Here is a 17,856-nt window from a genome sequence, read left to right on the forward strand (position 1 = left end):
ATTCACTAGTTTGCTCGCAGACCCCCTCGCTTCCGAGCCAGGGTCGAAACCACGGTGAACAGCGAAGTAGCACACCTACTTCGCGCCGAGATTGCGAAACTGTTAGAGAAACGAGTCGTAGAAACCGTCCCTCACACACTGAGCGAGTCAGGTTTTTACAGCAGATATTTCCTCGTTCCAAAGAAGGATGGCGGTCTCAGACCCATCCTAGATCTCAGACGGCTGAACAAAGCCCTTATGCAGAGATCGTTCAAAATGCTCACGACCAGTCAAATTCTCGCGCAAATTCGCCCGAGGGACTGGTTTATCTCTGTGGATCTGAAAGACGCATATTTTCAGATCCAAATAGCGCCCCATCACAGGCCTTTCTTGCGATTCACCTTCGAGGGTCTGAGCTATCAGTACACCGTCCTGCCGTTCGGTCTGTCCTTAGCACCCCGTACATTCACGAAGTGCATGGATGCAGCGCTCGCTCCCCTGAGACAACGGGGAATGCGAATACTGAACTATCTGGACGACTGGCTTATTCTAGCCCAGTCAGAGTCAGAGTTAATAGCGCACAGGGCTCTATTACTCGACCATTTACGGGATTTGGGTCTCCAAATCAACTGGACCAAGAGTTTACTGTCTCCCAGCCAGAGAATCTCTTTTCTGGGAACAGACTTAGACTCTGTGTCAATGACAGCGCGGCTGACGTCACAGCGCGCGCTGCAGATTCAGCGCTCAGCTGCAGCTTTCAGGACCGGCAGCATTTTCCTCTCAAACGTTTTCAGAGGATGCTGGGTCTTATGGCTTCGGCCTCGGCAGTGCTTCAACTGGGCTTGCTTTTCATGCGCCCACTGCAGCACTGGCTGAAAACGCGGGTCCCGTTGTGAGCATGGTCCGCTGGCCGCGTTCGCCTCAGGGTAACTCAGAACTGTGTCACAGCACTGAATCCCTGGAAGGCGGCAGACGGGTATCAGTCAGGAGTGGATCTGGGCATGACTTCGAGACGAAAAGTAATCTCGACAGACGCATCCAACTCAGGTTGGGGCTCCCTCTACGAGGGCAGACCAGTGTTTGGTCTGTGGGCAGCCTCAGAAAGGCGCCTACACATAAACTGTCTGGAGATGAAAGCGGTTGAAAATGCCTTGAGATACTTTCTCCCCCTCCTCAAAGGCCACAACGTGTTGGTCCGCACGGACAACATGTCAGTGGTGTCATACATCAACCGCCAGGGCGCTCTCAGGTCACGGAGCCTTCACAAGCTGGCAGAACGCCTCCTCTTGTGGGCCCATCACAACCTGCGCTCACTGAGAGCATCGCATGTCCCGGGCTGCCAAAATGTGGGACCGGACATGCTGTCCAGGGACAACGTTCCCTCCGGGGAATGGTCCCTGCACCCTCAGATAGCCCAGTTACTATGGGACATCTTCGGCAGAGCGGATGTCGACCTCTTTGCGTCGACGGAGAACGCGCACTGCCCACTTTTCTTCACGAAACAGAGAGATGCGCTGGCCCACGACTGGCCCAGCCGTCCGCTCTATGCGTTTCCCCCGATCGCGATGTTACCACAGGTAATCAAGCGCATCAGGGAGAGCAAATGCTCTGTGCTCCTCGTGGCGCCGCTCTGGAGGAATCAAGTGTGGTTCTCAGAGCTGATGCAACTGACGAGCACGGCCCCGTGGCCGATTCCGGTGAGGAAAGATCTCCTCTCCCAGGCCAGAGGCGCGATCTGGCACCCGCGCCCCGACCATAGACTGTAAAAAATATGGACAAAGCGTCACCCATAGACTTCTGAAGAACGGTTTTGAGGCCGTTTATGGGGGGTATGGGCGGCGCCATATTTCAATACAAATGTTCAGAAAGGATAACTTACAGGTATGATGTGTTGTGTCAGATCATGGCCGAGACGTCAAATTTCAGGAATTCCACTCGGCGCAGCCTATGCTCGTTGTCAGCTGTCAATCAAGCTGTCAATCGCGCCCTTATTTGTCATACATTTTATATCTAAATACGATCTAAACTAACGAGTTAGAAAAAAATTCACCCCCCTCACAGTTGTCAGGCACTCGGAACCTATCGAAAAAAACAATAAAAGTCCATGGGACCAACCTGTAAAAACATGAATTTATGCTGTGAAAACGGACATTTTAACATGGGGGTGTATGGACATTTGCTCCCTTTTGGGACCTTCCCCTTCCGGATTTTCGATGTATTGCAGTTTTTCGCACTTCCGGGTAGGCTTCATTTTTCAGATTAGAATGTTGCCGCTTGGCCCCGACTTATGGGCCCTGCATGCATGGGCCATCAACGGGTACCCGCTGACCTCCCAGCGGCAGTGTTGAACACAATTACTCAGGCTAGAGCACCCTCTACGAGAAGGCTCTACGCCTCTAAATGGTCAGTGTTTTCCGGCTGGTGCTCGGACCGAAACTTAGACCCACAGCGCTGTAGTGTTACAGAGATTCTCTCCTTTCTGCAAGAGCTTTTGGACGAGGGCAGGTCCCCATCCACGCTCAAAGTGCTGCTTTGAGCCCATTGCTGCGTTTACAAAACCCTTGCATGGCCGGTCACTGGGTAGAGACGACTTCATTGTTAGGTTCCTAAGAGGAGCTAGAAGGTTAAATCCTCCTCAGCCCCCTCTGGTTCCAGCCTGGGACCTCTCCTTGGTCCTGGATGCCATGAAGGGCAAACCCTTCGAACCCCTTCAGTCCGTGGATTTGCTGTATCTTTCCCTGAAGACCGCTTTTCTCATGGCTCTCGCTTCAGTTAAGCGAGTGGGTGACCTTCACGCGCTCTCTGTGAGTGCTTCGTGCTTGGAGTTTGGGCCTAATGACTCTAAAGTCATCCTTAAACCGAGGCACGGTTATGTCCCCAAAGTGCTTTCCACTCCGTTCAGATCACAGATCATTTCACTGTCAGCTCTTCCGAGATCTGAGGGTGAGGACGATGTGAATTTTCTCTGCCCTGTCAGGGCGCTGAGAATATATGTCGAACGGTCTGATGCTTTCAGGCAGTCAGAGCAGCTCTTCGTTTCGTTTGGTGGCCGCACTAAGGGCTTAGCCACATCGAAACAGAGCCTGTCCAGATGGATAGTAGATGCTATCGCTATGGCTTATAGGTCTAAGAACCTTCATTGCCCTCTGGGCGTCAGAGCGCACTCCACCAGAGGCATGGCCTCGTCGTGGGCGTGGTCTCGCGGAGTTTCACTCGCTGGGCCTCTCCGTCTACATTTATCAGGTTTTATAACCTGGAGGTGCCTGCCCTACAGGCTAAACTGTTGTCAGTCTAACATACTAGCTCTGTTCGCTCTCGCTGCAGATCGACACAGACTGTGTGTGGTTTGTGTTATACACAGGCTCCAGATCGACAGACCAGGTCTTCCTGTCTGTGATCGATTTTCACCTGTCCTTCGGGTTCAGGTGGCTGACAGGCAGTGTTATCATTCTTAGTTCAGCCCACGGATGTACCTGGCTGTTCTACTGTATTAAGCACCCATTCCCACACTCTGGAATGGTTATCACTCCCTGGGCCCACCCCTCGTCGGCCCAGATATTACCACTTACGTTTGTCCCCGGGCACATGCCCTTGGGAACGTGCATGTGGACCTTCTCTAGCACGCACGGCGTTTTACATTGGGTTCCCGTAGCGTAAGCTAGCTTACGCAACACGAGAGTACTCTCGTAAGAGAACGCTCTCGGTTACTAACGTAACCTCAGTTCTCTCTAGATGAGGGAACGAGTGTTGCGTAACCCTGCCGTGCTTGTGCTACTTCTGGTTCGCTTCAGATTGAAAAACCAGAGAACAACCTCACGGGCCTGCTTTTATAGCCTGTAGCCACGCCCATTCTGGCGGGACGTGACGCGCACGGGCGCCCGCGCCCTCATTGGTGCTTCGTCACGAGCAGGCCCTGGATAGGTTGCAGCAGTTGCTGCTGAGCAACCAATAGGCGCGTGAGTCGCTCTGCCTAGGTCTGCTTATGCAGCAATGCGTTTTAAACTAATGCAAAATTAAGGATAATTTTTGGCTTCAGTATTCTCGAGAAAAGGGTTTTTCCCGTAGCGTAAGCTAGCTTACGCAACACTCGTTCCCTCATCTAGAGAGAACCGAGGTTACGTTAGTAACAGAGAGCGTTATCATTGATGTGGCAGTCATACTTACATTCCTGTTTAAAAGTGAAATACTCAGTTAAATGTCTACATTCGTGGTTCCCACGCAGCAAAAACAGTGTTTTGGGGTAAAGGATTTTTAAGGCCCATAGGTACAGCACACACTAAGGACAAAAAAAACAAAAAAACAAGAGTAAAACAATTTGATTAGATTTAAAAGTACATATACAACTGAAGCGGATTAAATCTGAAAACAATTAGACAGATTTGGGTCAATGTTTTTTAATTATTAAAATTCACTCATTCATGCTTTTATCACCTCACGCTTGGACTACTGTAATTCACTGTACACAGGTCTAACCCAATATAATTTAAATAGACTTCAGTTAGTTCAGAATGCTGCTGCAAGACTCCTCACTGGTACCAAAAAGTTTGAGCACATAACTCCGGTTTTAGCTGAGCTTCACTGGTTACCAGTGAAATTTAGAATTGATTTTAAAGTCTTACTCTTTGTTTTTAAAGCTTTACATGGTCAAGCCCCTTTGTATATTTCTGAGCTCCTGTCCACCTACTCTGCCGCCAGATCACTCAGGTCGACAACCCAACAGCTTCTTGCCATTCCCCAGACACGTCTTAAAACCAGAGGGGACAGAGCCTTTTCTGTAATAGCCCCTAGACTCTGGAACTCCCTCCCACTTCATATCAAGTCTTGTAACACAATTGTCAGTTTTAATACAAATTTGAAAACACACTTTTATTCTCTTGCTTTTAATTCTCTTTAATTTTTTTTTATTTTTTTTTGAAATGTTGCTACATATATATTGTTTTTATGTACATTTTTATGTAATTTTAAGGCATATTGTTTCTGCCTTTCCTGCTCTAACTTGTAAAGCACTTTGGGTCAACTGTCGTTCGTTTAAATGTGCTATACAAATAAAATGACTTGACTTGACTAAAATTAATAGAATGTATGAAGTGCATTATTTAGTGTTCAGATAATAGCAGTGACTTACTTCAATACTGAAATATCCTCGGTCCACATAATCGCCCAGAAAAAGGTATCGTGTGCTGGCTGGAGATCCTCCTACTTCAAAGAGCTTCATCAAGTCGAAGAACTGCCCATGAATGTCTCCACAAACTAGAGGAAACATACACAAACAGTTATTCTCTGTGCATTTCTATCATTATTAGGGTTATTTCATCATCATTATTAGTGCTGTGCTGAGTCTGACCAAATTATGTACATATTGTGAAGCGTCTGTACGTTAGTACAGTACTTACATAAGCTGACAAAAACATGAATAAAACATTAGTTGGTAAAACATAATACAGATTTGTGCACAATACCACTAACCATTACAGTAATGTGCACATTACTAAACATTTTCTTCCCGTGTCAGGACTTGGAACAGGCACAGTAGACATCCAACCTGTTTCTGAACAACACTGCTGCAGGCTTTTTAAATAAAATGCGTCACCTGGCCCCGTTTTATGAATAATAAATAAATATGTACTGTGTGGGCTGAAAGACAGCTTTGTGTAAAAACATGTCTGCTGGCCCCTGGTAATATATCCAGTAACATAGTTTTGACATCCTAATAGAGCAGGTGGAGAGAAGAGAAAGGTTTGCGGGTGTGAGCTCTGGAAACACAGGAAAAATAATGTTTAAATCCCTCCTGGAAACCTCACTTTGACCACTGCTGCTCTGCCCTAAAGCAAGGCAATAACACTTCATCTCATCCAGCAGTGACTGTTTGTGTGCCTTTCCACCCTCCAGACCACTCTCACTATATTAAAAAACAGATTTGCTATGCACCTGTCCAAAGCACTGAAAAGAGGATTTATTTTACAGTGTTTATATTTAAAATATGCTTTATCTAAATATTTAAAAGTATAAAAACATGTTAATATATACAAATATTAAACAATTATTATTATTAACAACTGCCACAAGGAGGATAAAACAAATACTGTTTGAGGAAAGTAAATAAACAAGGAGTTATGTATATTTCCTGTCACAAAATGGGCAAAGAGATCTCGAAATCTGATTCAAACAATAATACAGTTTATGTGATATTTTACCACATAAGCTATCACATTTAATCCCTTGCAATATAAAACACATGATAATGAAAAGTAAACATAAAATTACATCATCTGGTTTCAATTAGAGTATTACTTTGTCAATTTAAGGATGACCATTTAAGAATATTTGCCCGGTAGTGTTTAACATGGATCATATCCTCTTTGCATCAAAACACTCAGTGGACTGATACATCACACAAGTTTAACCCATACCCATACCAAGTGAACCAAAAGGAAATGTTTTATTGAGGTCAAAAAGGCAAAAATTCTAAAAGAGTCAATTTCCAGGTGATTCTTTAAGATAATATACAGTCTGATTTGTTGGTATTCTTCATTGGCAATCATTTATGCTTAAAAATTACATGTGTGGAATAAGCCTCAAGACAATAATAGCGTGCAACAGCAGCACATCACTGTGACTGACGTAACATACTGTCACGGAGAGACACTGAGATATCATTTCTCCATGGTAACTGAGCAGAAAGCTGGGTTCTATTACCTTGTCAATTTGGAATGCAAATGTTATTAAGCAAACTGTTTTTCGCCTTCATACAACCAATCAGTGTTTTCACTCTTCTTGTCAAAATGTCCATATCAAATTACTAGATCTCAGTCTCCAGATACTTTGTGCTATCCTGATTACACTAGGGCCGGTGCTAAAGTCATTTTGTTTACATGTCAATATTAGTCATTCCTTCTTTATTTCTTATTCATAGGAATGTAATGAATTTTATAAAGAGCGCTTCCTCAGTTATGCTTAATGTCATTTGCTTGAGCATGCAAATTCATGACTCATTCACTAGGGATCTTGCATTTAAAGTCCAACTGAAATCAAAATTGACCCCATTTACTTTGTTAGCGCATATTACTAGTCTTGTGGTGAACAATTAATCCGTGCAAGTTAAAACACAGAAAAAAATTGTTTGCCGTCGTAATCTTTAATCAAAGTCTGAAAAGTTACTTCCGGTCTGGAATGGCGTCCCTTCTCTGATGACGTAGATTTGACGGCTTGGTTTGGGAAACGCTTAACCACTCCCCTCAAATCGTTAGTCTGTAATGAGCGAGAGATGGAGAGGAGGAGCGCTAGAGTAAAACCCTGCCCTCTGTTCAATATTCCTTTTCACTGGGAAATACGTCACAGCACTGGAGAAAAGTCGTTTGCAACTTCAGGTTCACGCGGACTTTAAAGAATTTCATGCTACTGCAACAAGAGCTGAGAGCTTATGCAGGCCTTTTTGGCAACTCATACAAACAGAGTTATCAATTATGATATTATGTGCACCAAGATCAAATTCTTGATCTTTTTCCCCCAACACACAATAGCTACAATAGCTGTAGCTTCTACTCGGTGATGGAATATTCTTGAAAAAGTCTATCCACCATAACACCAAAATGTAAATCACCACCTTTTGTTAGAATAACCAATCGGGTAACAGGTTACAACTGTTCTTCTCAGAGTGATTTTGACATGATTGCCAGAACTAACACATATACTGAAATCCAAAATTTAATTGGCACACAGTGCAGGTACATTGTGAACTGATTTTAGGGATATTCCAGATTTTGATTACCACAATGCATCTTGCACATTTCACAACACTAAATGAAATGCCCAGTGAGTGGAGCTAAAACCATGTTCAGATTTATGCGAAACGTGAATCCTGTATTTGTTTATTATGTTCTCGAGCATGCGTCGTGGCCAGAGCCGCCTTAACCTAATGTTAGGCCCCGGGGCTGAGAGGTTTTGTAGGCCCCCCATCCCCTCGATTAATAGAGTCTCATTTAAAAAAAAGTGTAATAGGTAATCTACATTACATAATGCATTAGTTTCTTTCGAGACCTACAACAGTGAGTTTTTTTTTTTTTATATTGTTTTTAATTTTAATATTGTTATTAACATATCACTGAGCACATAAACACAAGACACTTTATTTAACAACCACACACAGCAACTAAATTTCAACTTTATGCAAATGAGAAGCGATTTTCGCGAGCGAAAACCAATAGGAAAGAAGCCTTTCAGTGGAGCTCAGCTCCATGCTCAGCTCCCGTCACCGTCTCGAGTGCAGGAGAGACAGAAGAGTTCGAGGGCGATTTCACTGTTTTATATGATTTGACAGTAACTAACCACAAACATGGATATAATAAAATGATGCACGGAAAAGAAACTATCGACAGTCTCAGTGAGTTTATTCTGGATTTAGTGCGTAAATCATTTTGTTTACAAATTAGACGCTTTGCAGTTGTTAGCCTACATGTTAAAGATTTTATTTTGGATGTGTTCATTGTGATTATATTGGCTGGGTTTATAAAAGTTTATAAAATTGAAAGGATCATTGCTTGGTGCATTTGGAAACAAAGCTTGTCTATTTCTAAATATAATCGCGTGCATCGCTGATGATTATACTGTCCGTGTGTTGAAAAAAACGTCGATTAAACACACTCGCATCAGACACCCCAAAGCGGAGACGTTAGCGGCACTGAGCGGACACGAACCGTAACGCCTCATTCGCGCCGCGGGACCTCTAGACGCGCATAAACGCGTCTTTGCATAGACTTAACATTGAAATCACTCGCGCCAGACGCTCTTTTCGCGTTTGGTGTGAACGCACCATAACAATAACATTAGAGCGACAGCACTACCAACGTCCACAAGCGACTAGCGACATACAGCGACAAAATCTGACAAGTTAAAACAATATGACCTTTTCAGCTCATCATAAACCTGAACATGGGAGGCCCCTGAACTTGGGAAACCCCTGGGCTTGGTAAGGCGGCCTTGGTCGTGGCACTCTCGTGAACTCACGTCAGAGGCCCACACGGAAGAAAATGAATAGTTGAATAAAGTCGTTATTTTTGGGTTTTTTTGCGTACAAAAAGTATTCTCGTCGCTTGATAAACTTAAGGTTGAGCCACTGTAGTCACTTGGACTATTTTAACAATGTCTTTAACTTTTCTGGGCCGGCAGATGCAATTACCTAGCAGCCAATGAAGGAGTGAGACAGCTCTCAGATTTTATAAAAAATATCTTAATTTGTGTTCCGAAGATGAACGAAAGTCTTACAGGGTTGGAACAAGATGAGGGTGAGTAATTACTGACAGAATTTAAATTTTTGGGTGAACTAACCCTTTATGGTTTGGGTTGTTGTTTATTAGCAAGTTGCAAGATTTTAATATTTTGCCTTCAAATAGGCCTAGGCTATGCTTGTTGTGGTTGTATTTGTTTGTTGTTAAGTAAAATGAGCTAGAGAACAGTCAGGAATTCTAAATGTGCATTTAAGTCTTTTCATATCTACATAACATAACAGTTGCTTAATGACTTCATAATAAATGCATCAAAACTATCATATTGTATTATTTGTCTGATTATGTTCATTTATCCATATTACATCATCCATCCATAATCATGAATCGTGATTTGTTCGTAAAATTGTTTGTATGCAAGCAACGCACAAGTTTGTGCATATGCATGCTTAGTGAATGAGACCCAATGTTTTTTATATACGTTTTCATATCTGAATAACGATAGGAAAAAAACAATGAAAATGCGGCACAAGAGACCTCTGCCATCAGCTCCATGACATATGCTGTCATTTGAATACAAATTGAAACTTTAATCCACAAATGTATTTATACGCACACAAGCACATGTCTGTGTGTATGTGTGTTGCTTTCCCCTGTGACCAGGAGAGTAGAACAGTCAAATGTCTTGTGGAATCGACCAATTAGCATCTGTTGAAGAGACTGTGGCAGGAAGCAATTAGGCAGACTTATGAGACTCCAGAGACAACATTATCTGTAGTGAATCTGCCTTCCTCAGACTAGCTGTCCGTAAACATGTCCTTTAACAGAAAGACTCTTTAAAGAGCCTTGATGTCAGCAAATTGTGACTCACACATCTGAAGGAAATTCTGTGAAATGTTGTTAAGGTGCAGTCATTCACAGGAGAATGACTATTATCAAATTTCTGCCAAAAAATAAATAAAAATGGTCCAATTTTCAGAAGTAACAAGAGGTATAGCATTGTTTGTGCATAAGTACATACATAAAGGGACAGTGTCTGAAATGTAAATATTACTAATGGATTTGTCAAACAAATAAAAATTTAATATTTTTGTTCAAAATAGTTATTACTGTATATAGGGTACAATCTTAGAGGAAAACCGTTGATTCAAATATTTATTGTGTCAATAGTTATTGAAAATGACATTAACATAATAAGTGCTGAGAATAAATGTTGTTTTTTAAGTTTGAAGTTTTTCCAAACCAACATCCTCAAATTCTTACTTTCTCTCATAAATACACTGCAAGGCCAAGACATACATTACCTCACTCACGATGTTTGATCTCTTAGCCAATAGCAATCAAACCAGTGGTTACCATCACCATGGAAACATTGCTTATTGGCATGGAAACGGCCAACCAATGAAGTTCACCCGAGCAGTGCAACTTTTTGCATTCAAACTTTACATTATCTCCGTACTGCTGTTTAGAAAGGCTGCAGTTGAGTTTTTATAATGCTTTATATAAGAGTGCATGGATAGTACAAAAAGAGCTTGTCTATAAACTAATTTAAAAAGACTGAAATGTCCAGCTGTAAATGAGATGTTTTGGACAGATAAAAAGTGATATTCATCCCATGGCAGAGGTAATATCCCGGCATCAATGTTTCACCCTGCGTTGTTTTGTCTGGTTAAAGGAAAGAAAAGCCATAAAAAGATATATGTGCATCCTTGTATTAGTCTGGTAAAAGTGTAATGTTAAGGCATAGCATGAAAGCACAAGCGGCAAACATTATAATTGAGAAAACCACTCAAAAAGATTGGTACTGAAATGTACATATTCTCTGAGTGCTGCAGTTTGTGTAATACACATTGTCAAGGCAGAGTTAAGAGCACACACTCATACTAACATACAAAGCAGGAGTCACAACCAGATCCTACATGAGATTAGGGAGTGGGAGTACATGAGAGGGAAGCAGAGAGATTGTTCTGACTGCACAACTATCAGCAGGCCAGAATGTGGGTGAAACACATTACACAACACAGACCCACTTGCTTTAGCCCACATGAGGCCATCACAGGGGTGCGCACATACACACACACACACACACACACACACACACGGTTTACGGCGACTCTCCATAGGTGTAAATATTTTTTATACTGAGCTAATTATTGTTTTTTATCCCCTAACCTTTCCATCACAGAAAACTTTCTGCATTAAAAAATCATTTAGTCATGTTAAAAAATCATTAGTATGTTTTTTAAGCCATTTGGTTTACGAGGACACAGTAAGTGTTATTATGACATAACACAATCTGCATAAATAAACAAGCAATAAATAAACACACTTTCCAACTTATAATCTAAAGAGAATTTCATGAACAATGTTGTTGGCATGACATATTTCTGGATCAAAATATCCAAAAACCAATAAAGGGCACCTATTATGACCCTTTTCACAAGATGTAAAATAAGTCTCTGATGTCCCCAGAGTATGTATGTGAAGTTTTAGCTCAAAATACCCAACAGATATTTTTTTACAGCATGTTTAAAGGTGCTCTAAGTGATGCCGGGAGTGTTGACATTCGAATTGTTGTCAAACAAAACGGAGGCTAGCTAGACCCTCCCTCCTCCTCATCCCGTCTCCTCCCTCCTCCCCTCCCTTCCGGCATAAAGGAAAGTCAAAGTAGTCACTAAAAACAAAGTTAAGTTTTACTGATACTTCATTCAATGTGTAATGTCACCAAGTTAGATAAATGCTTTTATATATTGCAGAACAGAATGCAGAAAAAGAGAAACATTGTCTTAAAATCGTTTCACCACCTGAGGTTATACTATAACGTTAGCTCCCATACAAGGACGCAATAATAGCAAGATAACGTTAGCTTCGCGTTTCCCAGTGAGCATAAACAACGGCCGCGTCGTAAACAAATTTAGTCAAAGTTGTCAATAGCCTATAAATGAACATTCAAATCCATAACAAACCGTGGGTGAAAACAATCATTCACACAAATTGTCGCCCTACTGTGAATTTGCTTGACCATTTACAATAGAGATTGATCGCTAGCTGAAACATATATGTTGTATTCACCAAAGCTAACGCTGACTGCATAGTTCTAGCTAATTACATCCTTGTGTTGGTTTGGCGAACATGAACGTCAATTTAGAAAGAAAAATGGATTTACCTGTTCTGCATAAACAGAGCAACTGAATGTCTGATTCTCGCCACATTTCGAGGGTTTTTCCGATGTAAATTCGGGACTTCGCGCGTTCCTTATCTTTGTCCCTCTTCTTTACAATTTGTTCATCGGAACGTCGTCTCTTTAGTCGTGTGTTGGCCATAATTCAAACTTCCCTCTTCATGCTTCTCTCTCGTCTCTCCTCCACACCCCCTTCATGTCCACGCGCACTAACCCCCAAACCACACCCCTCAAATACTTCTTGTCGGTGATTGGCTGGAGCACTGTTTGTTGTGTTTCGTGGTGCGGGTGAGCCCAGTTTGTTTTTGTTGCCGTTTGTGGAGCCTGAGGTGTCTAGAGAGACCGTGTTTTTTTACAGTGTGTTCAGGGGACAGGCAGCTAGCGGATAGTGAGGAGATGTTTGCTGTATGTGACAAAAAATGTTTTGGCCTAAAAAACGCGCGACATCACTTAGAGCACCTTTAAATTGTCATTTTTTGGGGCTCAGAAAAACGCGCTGTTTTAGTGTGTATCCCTTTAAATGCAAATTAACTGCTGCTGCCGGCCCAGGGGGCGGAGCCTCACGAGCTCCCGCTTCAGTCAGGACAATCTCATCTGATAATATCAAAACAGAAACTCTCAGTAGCGTGTTCATTTTGACTCGGAGTCGGACAATAATGCCCACAGCGCCAGAGAATATACTGTATGGAGATTAAACAGGTATAGTTTATCTTAATTATGGTTATAACTTATTTGTCATCTGCTTTTATCCACTATTAATACAAGCCTGCTGTAGCAGACCTCGTCCGAATGATGACCAAAATCCATAAACTCTCTCTCTCTCCCTTTCATTATCATGGAACATACACAGCGAAGTACACAAAACACTCGTTACAACTAACAGCAAACAAATATATACACACCTTTTCAGTCTGTGCTTAATAAACTGGTACACTGTAAATCCGTAAAACTATTCGATGAGCTGTCATAAAGTGCACGCTCTCACTTTCATTTCTGCCGTGGTCAGTAACGTTAGTCCTGTCGCTCCGGAGAGTGTAATCTGGATCACGAACAGTTGGTACAGATCCATCCTCGAGTAAGAACGAGAGTAAATGAAGACTGATATGTTCATTCTGACATCCAACAACAAAACACCTCAATCGCTTAGGAGACATTCTTGTCTACAGCTGCTCAAGCGTCGAACAATGGCGGACTGTGTCCAGCTCACTCAGGGCGGGTCTATGCTCAAACTGAAGTGACTCGTGGGAGAGGCCTGTGCAATTCTACGTCACATTGCTCTGAATCTGAGAACAGCTCATTCTGAGACAGTGCTTATGATTGATTGAGATTGTAAAAAAAACCACTGGGTGGATTTTTATCATTCTAGAGTGGTTTTGCTCACACACTGCCAACACACATTTATGTTCAAACACCATGTAAAAGTGAATTTTGCATAATAGGTGCCCTTTAAAACGGTGTTACTGTATATATTTTGTTGACTTGTAAACTTACATTATCTCAAATGCTTCCAACAATGTTTAAATCCAGAGAAATCAGCTATTTTAACCAGTGTAACGACCCATGTCATTGCGTCGCCTGTCAATGACATCATATCTGCGCTACCCTTGATTTCCGTAGAAACCATGGAAACACCAAAGATTCTTTAATATATTATGTGTTTTATTAGACAGATGAGTAACTGTTTGGATAACTTTATCAAGAGAAAACTAACATATACTGTTATATAGCTCAACTTATTTACTGTAGGTTAGCCTTATTGTTTGAATTTCTTGTTTTCTTGATTTAGGCATGTCTGTACCATGCCTCAGAGACAACACTATTTTGTCAACTGGCCAACATTTTAAAATTTGTAGTAACAGTAAATACAGCATTTTCTCCACCATACAATATATTTTTTTATTAATTGATGATATTCTAATATCGATCTAGCTGACTGCAGTGTGCAACAAGTCTCATAGCAGCCACAGAGTGAACGAACAGAGTAACGTTATAACATAACTTTCAACATACTTAAATTTATTTTTAGTATGACTATTTTGACCAAGTAAAACAGGGCTGCGTTACCCCAAATTCAGCACTTGTGGCTGTTTTATTAGGGCCTGTTTACACCTGGTCACTTCATGGGTTTTCTGTGATCGGAGAGCTATCCGATCATAAAAAGACCAGGTACAAATGCCCTCCGAAACGCTTTCGAGACAGATTTAAATCCGATCGCTAAAACTACTTCAGGAGATGGTCTGAGACACATTCCAGACAAAACTGGACAAGTGTAAATGCATCTGGTTGTTGAAACCACATATGTAAACATAATTTTCCCAAAATATAAAAAAAATAAACAAGTGAGAGTGTGTTATAGGCTATTTGACATGTTATAGCCAGATATGATGGCACTACCGCAACACGCATCACCACAGATTAATTGCTGTATATCTCTTCAGCAGATGTGTATGTGCTGTGTATCTCTTCTCTTCAAATGAAACAGAAAGTAAGTCGCAGATGCTCAAAACATCTTCATTAATCATCTTCATTAAAAGTAGTGAGACTAAATGATCTTACCAGTGCTGTTGCCGCTCTCTCTCCTATTGCGGTCTTTGATCTTGAATTTAGCTAATGATAATTAAAATGAAGCTCATATCTGTTGCTTTCGCTAACGTGAACTCCGTTAAATTAGCAAATAGCGTGGACATTGGAGATCGGATTTATATTCGTTTTGAGGAGACACATTTATTTGGGCAAGTGTAAAATGGAACCGTTTTAACAAATCAGATCAGTAAAAACGCATGAAATGACTAGGTGTAAACAGGCCCTTAGAATGAAATAAAATAATGTGAATTTAAGTGATAAAACGTAGCTAAAAAAAATTATGTTCAGGAAAGAATGTGGCGGAAATTTTACGTAACCTTAATCGAAAATAAACAAACAACAAAACAAAAGGAGCGGGAGCGGCAGCTGCCGACTGCAGCAATTAAGCATAATAAAAACAGCAACGTAAAATGTCCCAAGCTATTGGCACCGCCCTGCTTCATACCATATTACTTTTAATAAAACTTGAATACATTGGCTCACCCATGAACATGATTTCTGCCTGAGTCCTATCGGATTGCTTTCCATTTGATGTGGAGGTGAAGACAACAACTCCCATGATTCCACGCTCATTCACAACATCATCAAGCTACGCCTTGTACGGTTATTTTTTTAAATAAAGAGACCACTAGTGGTGAAATATACTGTGCCTTTAAACGGTAATCTACAATAAATGTAGATAGTGTTGTAGTTGTTTTTATTACTGCAACACTAGATAGGGTTATCCTAATTGGCTATGTATGGTTGTGGTACAGTTGTGTTATGCACGGAATGATTAATAATCAATCCACTTCAGGAAGGGACATACAGCTGATACTTTTGTGAAACATCAACATCCTCAACAATAATCTCCTCCAAAAGCTGTTTGATGTTTTCAGTTTTACTTTTGCCTATTGTATATTACGCATTTCCTCCAGTGTGGTCACTTAATCCATGTCTTAGATTCTTTGGCACTTACTCTATTTTTATAAAACTAAGAAGAGAAAAGCCAAGTCAATACCAGCTCATTTACATTATATTTTACAAGAGTTTTGCAGCTCAATGTAAGGTTTAAAACCTAAATTTAAAATAGGAACATCTGATTAGTGTAGTCTCAGAGGTTATGATGGGAGATTATCCCAGCCAGGTGTCTCTCATAAAACAAATAGGTGCATTATATTATTGCCTTCATATACAACCATTAGTATGTACAGTATTAACAATGCTGCTCATTGGATATTGGACAACAAAAAGCATTTTGGAAACCTCAGGATATAACTGGAATTGCTTTTTGAACCAAATGAGATCATTTAAATAACTGAGATCATTCCCAACATGCATATATAAAAAAGTATAAGGTAATATGAAGGTCTGGCTCCTAAAAGCCCAGAAAAATTTGTAGTTTCAGCCCTCCTTAGCAGCTTCAGTACTAACATCCAACCACGTGTCATTTCCACAACACACCATTAAGTATGGGAGACATCATTTAACAAGGCCCATTTGGTGTCTCTAGACGGCCTGAGAAGGTTGACTTAACCCCCTGGGGTCGGCAATCACGCTGGCGTGATCTGCTAGTTTTTTTCCTTATCAGTGCGAAAGAGATTCAAAATACTCTGTTGATTTTTATATTACATGCTTGTGTTGTACATCAATCGATCCTGTTAAGTGTGTATTTTTTTTGTGTATACTCACAATAAAAACAACGTGTTGTGCTTTTTGCCAAATAAAGAAAAATAAACATGATGCGAGTTCTGCCTTCTCTCTGTCAGTGTAGTTATTAACTTTAATGCGACTCCGCCCACGGAGAGCGCGCGCTATTCAAACGCAAATGACTGAGGCAATACACGCAAACCTGTGAACGCCCACATCAGCTGGATAACACACACCGCGACTCATGCACTTTATGTCGTCTAGCCACAACACAACAGAAACAAGCCACAACACAACAGAAACAAGCCACAACATAAGGGAAACAAGCCACAAAACAACGAAATAGAGCCACAACACAACGAAATCAAGCCACAACTCAACGGAAATACTCCAGACCACTAGGGGGCTCTCAGAGCGGGGTAAAGTTAGTTTTGGGCTCAATATTCGTTAATTCATAAAAAAAACACTTGAATCTGTGAAACAATAAAATCTAAATTCTGCATCTTATATAAAAAATCAATAAAAAATACATCAATTATCCCTTTCAACTACTGGGACGACTTTACAGTTGTTCTTTACTAAGGTTAGAGAGTCGTAAAACAAACTTTAAGTCAGTGGAAAATAGTCTACCGTTTGGTACAGTTAACATACACTTTGCCTTATGTATATGATATTTCCCAAATAAAAAAAAGAATTTGAATTATATTATTCATTTTCAATAAACCAGTATCACAATCTATAAAACAAGACCATTATATCAGTTATAGTGACACACTTGTAGAACAACTCAAAAAGAAACTAAGAAACTTGGGACCAAAATAGTTAGAAAAATAAATGTAGGCTAAGATTGTTTCTGCTTCCTCTTTACAAAAACAGCATAATGGCGAAAACTTCAGGAGTAAAGCCAAAGCTCATTGTCAAAAGCACCAGGAATTGATATCAAAAGGATTTAGCATTTCCAATTTATGTATTAAGTTATTATTATTAGGTATATGCCTACTTTTATTCTTAAACTGATATCACCGCATCACCGCATAACCGACGCACTGCGAGGATAATAAAAGATTAGATAGATTAGCTTACTACTCATTATTGTAACGATCACCAGCTGGAGTTGCCCTTGCGAGCCACCAGAGGGCACTCCACATAAGACTATTATCACTCTCAAACTACATTTCCCAGAACTCACTGCCTGGACTCATTATCACTTATCACTGATCACATTCACCTGTACCTCATTCACTGATTGCATTCACCTGTGTC

At 41.0% G+C, this 17,856-nt stretch overlaps 1 protein-coding gene across 3 annotated transcripts in view; it reads right to left on the reverse strand.

Annotated features, from left to right (window-relative positions):
- Positions 1-17,856, reverse strand: part of LOC309485539 (protein phosphatase 3 catalytic subunit alpha) — a 248,401-nt gene that overhangs the window by 61,040 nt on the left and 169,505 nt on the right. For all 3 annotated transcript variants that reach the window (XM_082152441.1, XM_082152439.1, XM_082152440.1), the window contains 2 exons: positions 5,105-5,229; positions 4,144-4,255 (listed from right to left, as the gene is read on the reverse strand). In XM_082152441.1, coding sequence (XP_082008567.1) covers positions 4,144-4,255; positions 5,105-5,194 — 202 coding nt within the window. In that variant the 5' untranslated portion in view covers positions 5,195-5,229. The remainder of the gene's footprint in view (positions 1-4,143; positions 4,256-5,104; positions 5,230-17,856) is intronic.

The sequence above is a fragment of the Leuciscus leuciscus genome (assembly GCF_965113295.1).
Source record: "Leuciscus leuciscus genome assembly, chromosome: 2".
In the NCBI taxonomy this organism is placed as follows: domain Eukaryota; kingdom Metazoa; phylum Chordata; class Actinopteri; order Cypriniformes; family Leuciscidae; genus Leuciscus; species Leuciscus leuciscus.